This window comes from Cucumis sativus, chromosome 3, assembly GCF_000004075.3.
Source record: "Cucumis sativus cultivar 9930 chromosome 3, Cucumber_9930_V3, whole genome shotgun sequence".
Classification (NCBI taxonomy): domain Eukaryota; kingdom Viridiplantae; phylum Streptophyta; class Magnoliopsida; order Cucurbitales; family Cucurbitaceae; genus Cucumis; species Cucumis sativus.
This window is the reverse complement of record NC_026657.2, coordinates 27460680-27471293: the sequence shown is the minus strand read 5'-3', so window position 1 is coordinate 27471293 and position 10614 is coordinate 27460680. Positions and strand designations below refer to the sequence as shown.

At 28.0% G+C, this 10614-nt stretch overlaps 1 protein-coding gene across 1 annotated transcript; it reads right to left on the bottom strand.

The window, feature by feature from the left end:
* Positions 1-930: 930 nt before the first annotated feature.
* LOC101220469 (uncharacterized protein YpgQ) lies at positions 931-4010 on the bottom strand. Its single transcript, XM_004149687.3, has 7 exons — positions 3725-4010; positions 3513-3543; positions 2748-2766; positions 2530-2627; positions 1681-1779; positions 1414-1586; positions 931-1248 (listed from the first exon to the last, which is right to left on the bottom strand). The coding sequence occupies exons 1-7, from the start codon at positions 3887-3889 to the stop codon at positions 1162-1164; spliced, it is 672 nt and encodes a 223-aa protein (XP_004149735.1). The 5' UTR covers positions 3890-4010; the 3' UTR covers positions 931-1161.
* Positions 4011-10614: the final 6604 nt, after the last annotated feature.

Below are 10614 nucleotides of genomic sequence, written 5' to 3'. Positions count from 1 at the left end.
ATAACGACATTCTAAAAGTATTTAGATATATAATAAAATATCACAATCTATATGTGATAGATCATGATAGACTATTATTTGTGTTTATCCTGATACACACAGATAGCTATCTATCTTAATACATCATAGTAATAGATTATGATATCTTACTATATTTTATAATTACTTTTTTTTGTTTATTCTGCATTATTTAAAAATAACTCTAAAAATAATTTAAAAATCTTTGGAAAGGCAAGAAAGTATAGTTATCATAGCTCATATTTTAATCCAATGTAACCTTTTTTTTTCAATACCAATACTAATACTAATAATGTAAGGGTAATTGTAATTAATATAAGCATAATTGTAATTGATAGTCATTTTAGAAATAATGGTGAAGGATATAACAACATTTTTTAAAAAAATTGCAAATATAGCAAAACTATCGTTGATAGACTTGTATCGCTGATAAACTCGTATGATCTATCAGCAATAGATTAATATTTACAACATGGTTTATCGATGATGGACTTTTACCATACATAGAATTTAACAAATTTTGCTATATTTGCAAAAAATTTAAAATGTTGTTATATACTTAATTATTTTAAATCTATAAATTTGTAACTATCCCATAATGTAGCCTATAAACCCACGATACGTGGAGTGAAAGATTAGCAAATTCATTAGTTTGACATAAGCTCAACTTCATAATTAATAAGTTATACAAACCTGACAATTTGAGCATAGTTCCAATAACAAGAGATAACACATCAATTACCATTCCAAACGTCAATTGAACGTCACTCTGCAATTGTTGAGTAAACAAAAGTAGACTATATACACCTATTGCATATGTGAAATGAAAATAAACTCATGCGATGAAAGCTTGTTTAAAAAAAGGTTTAATAAAGGAAACCGATTCCTAATTTGTTATAGGAAAACTCCATGTTGAATCAAAAGTAAGATTCTTCATGTTACGAGAAACCCATACACCAATTTATTATAGATATTAAGTTGTTTAAATATGTATAAACGATGATGTAGTTATAAGGTAAACCAAGTTTTCAAAGTACTTGGATCCTTCCAATCTATATATCTCTCAAAGTCCTAAACCACTCACCAAAATATTGTCCACTTTCTTCATTCCCCTCCCCCTTTATTTATAACAACTCCCTAGAATCAAGCTTTACCATCCCATTCATCATAAAATTCCTTTAGGAATTCCTCCATGAACTTGTGTCTTTTCTCTGCCCTTCTCTGTCCAGCCTGAATTTCATGTCATAACAATCTCTTAACATAACGCAAGACTTGAAATCTTTGTGATTGTAGAAACTTCACAGAGCAAATTCTTTTTTAGCTATTATGAAACTAGGTAGCAAAGCATAAGCCACATTCGAGGACTAATTGCATAAAATATGTCATCATTCGTACCTTTGTTTTCATCAAATCCTTTATTTTTAGTAGCTTCTCGTGAAAGTGATTCACCGTAGTCTGCTCTTCTTTATTCATGTATGCTTCTTTCGATAAACACGTTCGAGGACTAATTGCAGGATCGTGCAACACTCTTTTCTTGCTTCCACCAAAAGTGAAGCATCGTGCAATTCCTGAAAGGGAAGAAAAACTATTAGAAGCTCGTGCGCATAGCTACTTTTTCAAGGCTGAAAGTGAGACTCTAAACTGTTTAGAACAACAAACTACCAATGGCACCAATTGCATCTAAACGATCGGCATCTTGAACCACCCCAAATTCAGGAGAATATTCAACTTTAGAAAGTCCAGCAATCTCTTCTTTGAAGCCTGGATGTCAGAGAACATACATGATGAGGAAAATAAATATTTCACAGAGTACATTTTGGATAATGAAATAAATTCAATCTAGCAAGTTAGCACTAATCAAAGATGACCAATTTAAAACTGTTTAAAGATTATAAAAATAACCAGCACGCTCATACGATAAAACTCTTTCAAAGGCCTAATATAATAAAATATTGTAAGAGAACTTTGAGTTTCAGTTCAATGTGACACTTTTTTCCAGATAAGAAGCATGTTCATGAGAATTCATAAACTGGGGAAAATATATGGCAATGGCTGTTATTTAGGAAATAAAAGTTAACTATAAAATTCCTCGACTAGAGAACTCCATCCCTAGGCATGAAAACAAAAATCAACAGCTTTTTGGGACTCCATCACTAGTCACAGTCAATGTGATCTTCGATAATCTAGAGTGCATTTGACGTTCCATAAAGTACAATGAAGGTGAAAATAATTTTTCATCAACAAAAAGGGAAAATGTATCTCTTTGAACGTTAAATTATTGGCATCGTTTCTATAAAAAAAAAAAGTACAAACTAAAACAAAATTGAGCACGAGAAAATTTAACAACTAGTTGCAGTGAAAGATTAGAGATCAGTATTGATGATGTTAAAAACTTAAAGCTATTATTTATATTATTATAGGTAACAAATGACAAGCTTTAAATGCAGACATATTAAAAATTACATGTAATATAAAAAAGTTCCGATAAAATGAAGCATAAATGATACCAACCCATGCCCTTTATGATCGCTAATATCTTCTGTTTCTTGTTTTCCTCTATTCCCTCTTCCGTCAGAAAATTCTCCACAATTTTTTCCTCACTTGAGTCTCTGCACAGAAATAATAACTGATCGATAAGATCAAAAGTAACCAACCTACGGGCAAAGAAACATGTGGTATGAGAGAGATATTTTTCATCTATTTAAGAAAAGAAAGAGAGATGAACAAACCTCAAATACTTGTAATCACCTGGAAGATGGCAAGCAATGACTAATCAATAATGATTTTTTTTATTGAATGATGAACCATACTTTAGAATAAGTGAAACAATACAAGGGCATCCCAAAAACTATGTTCAAATAAGGGAAATTCCTTAAAGAGAGCTCCAATCATAATCAAGCAGGAAAAAACATAACGAATAATTACTAAAGAATTTTCCATCAACGCCCAAAGAGTAACACAGAACCTTTCAAAGGACCAAACATCACTAGCATCCCACTCTATTCCTCTAAAGATTCTATTGTTCCTCACCCCTAACACCCCATAAAACACGCACCTCAGCTAGCCACAAGAACTACTACTCTCAAAATAATGAACAGAGAATGAACTCCTTGATCATCTCACTACAAACAGTGCAAAGTTGCAAGTTCAAAGTAAATAATTTGGGTCTTCCACCTCCATCAAAGAATGCAACAAAGGGGCCCTACCAAGGAAGGCAAAATTCTCAAGATTCAGAAGTATCAACTCTTCTTTGAATAATGTGTCAAACAAAGACACTTCTTATCTCCTTCTACTTTCCATTTGTTTTCCCTTTTTAGATTCTTACTAATGCAAAGACCTGACATAGCTACAACAAGATATAAAATAATTGAAATGAACAATTGTAGATTAGATAAAACCTAAGAACTCAGGTCCAGGATTAAGCAAACTGGCAACGACCTTGTTTAAGTGTGTTCTACTCATTCATAGTGTAGAGAAAAACAACAAAAGAATACCTATATCGTGGAGAAGCGCAGCAAGTTCCACCTGCCAAAATACACCAAATGAAAATCAGAAAGCATTAAATGTTTATTTTTCAAGAAAAGGTAGTGCAAACCGCGAAAATCGACAAATCAGACAGAAAAAATCACACGGTTGTTGCAAAAAAAAAAAAAAGATTGTCAGAAGGTGAATATTGAAGTAGTAGTTGTCAAGGAACAGAGCATACGATTTCCATGGAGTCAGTGGTGGAGGAGAGGCCTTCTTCTTGGGCGAGTGAGAGAGCAAGGTCTCGAACTCTCGAGACATGAGAAGGATCGTGTGAAGCGTCGTTACAGCCCATTGCTATTTCCACCAGCTGCTCCGCCTTCTTCACCGTTTCTCTTTTGGCCATTTTGTAGGTCGCTCGGTGGCCGGCGGCAAGTGGAGATAGGACAAGAAAGAGGAAAACGAGACACGGGATTGTATAGTTTTGCACAAGGATGTTTAGTAAGAAAGACTTAATCAATTCAATTACACAATTACTCCTTCCATTCCCTTTCATTCTATATTTTAGATTTTCTTGTATCTATTTTGTTATATTATGAAAATTAACCTTCAAATATTATTATTGTATTTTTTAATAAAAAAAAAAAAGATTTGTAGTGTTTAGGAAAAGTTTTAAAGTATAGAGAAACTCATATTTCTAAAAAAAAAAGTTTGTCCCAGACACAAATCATATAAATGTTAAAATTAGTTTTTCAGATTAAAAAGGTTGTTTAGTTGTTTTCTCATCATTTTAGATATAAAAGAATAGCAAATAAAAATATATATTTAATAATACACTATTTTATTATTTTAAAGAAATTATTATCTAAAAGTTAAAAATTAAAAAATTAGGTAAATAATTTGAGTTTAATGTTTATTTGGTCTCTGGAATTAGTGTAGATTATAAAGTTTGAAAATACATTTAGATGGTCTCTAGGAATTAATTTAACATAATGTCAGAAGAAAATATATATCAAATATATATTATCTCTGTTAACGATACTTTTCTCTTGGTCTTCCCCTAACATATCAATATCTTGGGCCATGGTTGGTAATTATTGGAGCATACTTATCTTCCCTTCTCTGGACATCATTACAATTTGTGTGTTTCCTTTCCTTAAACCTCACTTTCACCTTATCTTTATTTTTTTGGCATTTTCTTTACTCTCTGCACCATACACCCTCCTAGCTACCACCCAATTCATCAATATAACTTATTCAAATAATTCAATTCAAACATACCCTCATTTTTATAAGTCCAACTTCATCTTCACACATAAATTAACCAATCTTTACTACTAATTAAACTATCAACTTTGTTGTTGATTTCATTCCGATCAAAGTTTCATCCAATTCTTTTCATTTATCCATCCCTCTCATAACTATTTTATATTATATTTGATAAGTATTGTTTGGGTATATTCACCATTTGTTGAGAAGACAACTCATCTCTTTCGCATCACTCTGTGTTCCAATACATTTTTAAACTTTGAGGATTAAAGTGTTGTTTTTTAAATCTTAGTAACCAAATAAATGTTAACCACAAATTTCGAAAATCAAATGTGTAATTCTATCTTTAAAATGATTGCTTTTTCTCTTGTAAGAAGATAAACAAAATTATAATAATTGTTTCAAACATAAACTTAGTTAGTTAAATATTTATTAATTTTAAAAGCTAAACAAGATAAACTTTTAAGATAGGTTAGTTCACAATACTAAAGGTTAGACTCTCCTTAAACATAATTCTTTCAATTCATACTTTATTATTTAAACTTAATAAAATCTATTTCCATTTATTACTGAAAATTTACCAACAAAAGTTATGTTCTAAAGATTTCTAGCCATGTCCGATGCATGTGTTATATAACTAGTTCTAAAAATAAAATCTTTCATATACAAGGTTTGAAATATCAAAATCGATGTTAATATATGGTATCAATTAAATTTTCAAAAAAATTATAATTGTGTTATAACTAGTAAATGAAACTTTGGTTATAACTTAGTTAGAATATAATTCCATTATTAATCACAATTTTTATAAAGTAAAACGCAACAAACATATAAAATGTTGAAACGAGAGCATAGATTTTAAAAACAAAGGGAAATATATTTTGAGGTTGAATGATGTGAAAATTTACTGATAAAAAATCGAGTTCGAATGAAGTTAAAAATAAATAATGTTTTTTTTTTTCTGTATTTGTTACCAAATCAATTATTTGGAAATGAAAGTATATATATATTTTTTGCTAAATTTGAGAAAACAAATAGCACACGAAAAGTTTTAATCCTTTACTGGAAAAAGACATTTATGTGAAATTATAGAATTGAATGTAACAATGACCATAAAATTTTAAAAAAAAATGAAGTGGGGCAAAGTAGTTATTTAAAAGAATAGAAATTTTCTCAAAATCTGGAAACTTTATCGAAGCGGGAAAAATGGAAATGTTTATCTAAATTTCAATCTTCTCTCCACACAGAAGGAGCATTAAAAAAAATGATCCTTAGCTACACGTGACATAATGAATTTGTTTGAAAAAAATTTGAGAGTAAGACTCAAGTAGTATGGAGTATGTATATTTCTAGACAAAATTGATCTAGGTTGTTTCCTAGGGTTTCAAAGTCATGATAATCAAATAAAGAACTTAGATAAGGGTGGATCCAGTTTTATGTTTGGTTAGTCGAGGTCAAACATTCCTCTTTAAGCCATATAGTAAGCCTAAAATGATCTTTTGGGTTGAGACATATATTTATAAAGCATGTCTCTTTAGGCATTTGGAAAGGCCCGATCTCGGTCAAGCTGAGGTTAGTTGTCCCAAGCCAACCCTCTTTTTCTTGTCCCATTTGATCTTCAATTTCCAATTTCGATTATCATGCTTCTTTTTAATTCTATCATTCCTATTTGTATTAAAAGATAATTATATCCATCAGTTCAGTTCACTCGATATATTAGAACATAATCTATGAATACCACCTAGTGTTTGTAGATGATTTCAAACAAGTCATAAAATGAATGTATATCTAAAAATATTACATTTAAATCAAACGAGCCTAGTCCAATGCACCAAACGGGACATAATGATTCTTGCATACTAGCTGTTAAAAACCGACGATGGATAAGAAATTTAGGGTTACACTATTCTTCCAAACAAGATTGGTGAAATTATTTCCTAACATAATTGTTAAAATTGTATATAAAATTGAAGTAGTTAATTACCCACAAATATAAAACGTAAAAAAATTATTAGATAATGTCAGATATATAATTTAACCTAAAAGTAATTATAATAGTGGCTGAAAATAGCCTAACATTTTTCTAAACTTTTATTATTAAAAAATAATAATGTTTAAATAAGGTAAAAATGTGGCCTAACTTTTTATGATTATTAAATTGAAGTATTGACAAACTGTAAGGTGTGAGGAAATCTAACAAACCTGTCTTTCTATAAAATGAAATTTAAAAAAATACAATAAAATAAAATAATAATAATCATCATTATTATTTTTTGATTTTTTTAAAAAGCTTTCTAGGCCTCATGATTCGAATGAATAACCGATATCATAACAACTAGAACTATCCAATTTAAATGATAAGGATTGAGTTTGATTATTAGTTTTTATTTTAGGTTAGTTGGCCTTTGTTTCATATTACATTTTAAAAATTTGAGATATCCAATTCAATCTGAATTTCTAGTATTAATAAAATATATATTATAACTTATAAATATTATAATTCATATATTGTTTGTAAATTTTACGAGAGGTAGGTTTTGAGTTTGATATTTAATGTTTTAGTTTTATGAAACTTCAGTTTTTAAAATGTGTAGTAGATAAATTATATTAAGTATTTTAAGTTAATAAAAATATATTTATATACAAAATAAAAATATAGCTTAATAACCTATTAATCCAATATTTTGGTCATTTGGTTGTCAATTTTCCCAACTTAAAATTTCGTTAATTGAGAAAAATCTCCCTAACTCAATCCAACTAATGTACCCAATTTATTAACATGCACTAATTATTTTTTAAAATATTTTTGGGTTAATTAAAAAAGAAAAAAAGTAAGATCAAAACTTGATGACTCAATATCTTATCTACCGAGGAAATCTAAAATGAATAAAAAATTTAAATTTTTTCTTTTTAGATATAATAAATGTAAAGAAATAATTTATTTTAAATACAAAAAGAAATAAAATAATAGATACTTGTGTATAGCACACGGTAATATATTGTTAATAAATTAAAAAGTATTAAAGAATTGTGTGTTAGTTTAGAGCAAATCAAACCAACTTAGTTGTTAATTGATTGAGATTATGTCATGTTCTTAGCAAATTTGTTTTCTATGGTCAAATTAATTCTTTTGTGTTTATAATAATACAAATCTTTTGAGTTATACATATTCTTTAACATATCAATTTGGTATTTTCTGTCAATTAATAAATGTTTAAACAAAAAAAGGTATGTTCATATATTACACATTAAAGGATAGAAATCTTATCCTCTTATATTGAATTTTGCTTTTCTTATATTAATAATCACGAATAGGAGTGTGTATATAGATCGGTGGTAAAAGTACGTTTTTATCAAAGCATCGTCGATCCAATTATAGTTGGATTACTTAGTATTCAAATTGATTCCATCCATGAAGTTGTGCAAACTCATAGTTAGTTTAGTTTGGTTTAAACTTTCAATTTCTTTTGCAATATTGTCAATTTAGATTTCTTTTTCTAACCAACACCAGTTAATTCATTCTTTGTCTACAAACGACATCCTTCAATCCGACAGCTTTTGATTGTTCGGTTTGAATTTTTTATTTTTGGTCTATGATGCTCACTCCTAGTTACGAAAATTTTGGATTATTTTTTTAAAAAAAGGAGTTGGATTTAAATTAAAATAAACAAAAAAATTAAGTTTATTGAAATGGATAAGCTTCTTATCCATGTTTTTAATTCTATAATTATGTAGAATAGTATTTAATACTATAATTGAATCAATGATTTTAGATAGTTTATTTGTCTCTTCAATTTTATATATAATATTTTAGGTGGTTTGTTGCCATCAATTTTAACTTGGTTAGAAACCATTTCTCTAGCAAAGTTTTTTCTTTGAACTTCAATTTTTTTTTTTTTTTTTTGTATTTTTTTTCTTAATGAGGGGAGTTATTGTTTCAGTTTTAAAAAAAATAATAATAATGATAATGACAATAATGTTTCAGTCCAATGTTTTTTCTTTTTCTAAATCCAATTCGATACAAAATGGAAGGAATTTTTATTTTTTCAAGACTAAATATACTCTATTTTAAAGTTGAGAAATCAATTAAACACGTAATTTAAAAAAGAAAGAAAGTGAAAGACCTAATTTTGGCCTATAATTAAACCATATAAATCTATCTATACACACACAAAAGTTAAAAAAAGACATTATTCCAAGTTGTTTTAGTTTTGAATCTTTTTATATGCATCTTTTCACTTTACACATATAGACATGATAATGAAAGTAGAGAGAGTTTACCAACTCCAAAGCTTACTCATACAAAATGACTTTAAGTGACAAGACAAAGAAATTGGTGATATTGATAAAGAATTTGGGTGATGTTTTTGGCAAAATCAAGAGGGACACATTGACATCCTCCTAAATTTTTTAAAAAAGAAAAGGTTTATAACCACTCCAATGAGCTTGGAATTGTGTCATTCATTCTTCAACAAAATTAATTTGGGCACAGAGAGGTTAGGTGGGTACCAAATAAATGTGACATGATTAGAGTGGATAAGACCTACATTTTAGCCCATTAAAGAAATTTTCTTAGATTTTAGTTTTTGTAGTCTCATCCTTGTCCCCTTTCTTCTATTATCCAAATTTTTTCTATATCCTTTTTAGGTTAGGTATATGAATTTTAATATACATTAAATTTATTTCATCTTTAAACTTTATTTTAACTTTTCAAAGTGTCTTATAAATTTAACTTCATTTTCCTCTCTAAATTTTATAAATAAATATTTATCAATCATTTTCTTTCTTCTCCCTTTGGAATGGATGTAAAAGAAAGACTTAGAAATATGGATCATCATACTAATTTGTAATAATCCAAATATAAAAATATAATATAACATAACATATTGATAAATTAAAAATATGAGTTACGAAACCTCCAAATTTAGATCTTATTTGATAATCATTAAAGTTTTTTTAGTAACAATTTTGTTTTTATTCTTAAAAGTATTTTTAAAAGCACCACGGTAAAAAATTCAACAATTATATATATCATCGAAACAAACAATGATGAGTAAATAAAAATATGGTTAAATTTTTCAGAAATAAATCTTGATCTTACCTTTCAAAAGAGAGAAAATTGGTGAAAGTAAAATGATAAGCGTATGGATGAACGTAGAGCATTAAAAAGTATAAAGAGAGACTAAACGGTTGGAAAGTACAATCCAAATAATACATTTTCTAGTTTAGTAAATTAAATTTATCTAAAAATAAAATTAAACTTAATGTGCATCTTTAACTTTATTGATCAATTCTTTAGAGGAAAAAAACCTTTATTAATCTAACATTATCAATTAAATGCTTTGAAAGTGTCCAATAAATTTCAAGGTTGAAAAATAGCCTATACTCTTATTTCATTTACTTGTAATAAATTTGAGAATTCAGATAGACAAATTAATCTATATTAAATAATCCTCTTGGTATGAAAAAAAATAGGTCTTTTCTCTTCTTAAAAGACAATAAATACAGACTTGAAAACTCAAAAAAAAAAAAAAAAAAGAAGAAGAGGAAATTACATGTCAATGGCATAAATCAAGCAAATATAGGTGACAAAGTTGGAAAATTGTCCAAACCAACGTTATTAAAGTTTTCACATTATCAAAATACACAATTTTTAAAAAATTGTTAAACTATCTTTTTCTGGTGCTTCAAGTGAGTTTAGCTTAAGCATTGGAGTGACTATGCACAGCTTACAAAAGAGATGTGTTTAGTTTTTTCTTTACTTGCACGCACCTCTCATCTAAAATACAAATTTATGATTGATGTTTATGAAATTCAGATGCATCTTACTTGATCAAAATTTAACATCAAATAGTAAAATGA

Excerpts from the sequence above, each read along its gene's own strand:
- LOC101220469 (XM_004149687.3), bottom strand. The coding sequence starts at position 3,889 with ATGGCCAAAAGAGAAACGGTGAAGAAGGCGGAGCAGCTGGTGGAAATA. Across the intron at positions 3,544-3,724 it reads CCACTGACTCCATGGAAATC|GTGGAACTTGCTGCGCTTCT; the intron begins GTATGCTCTGTT and ends GTATTTTGGCAG. Across the intron at positions 1,780-2,529 it reads AGCGATCATAAAGGGCATGG|GCTTCAAAGAAGAGATTGCT; the intron begins GTTGGTATCATT and ends TCTGACATCCAG.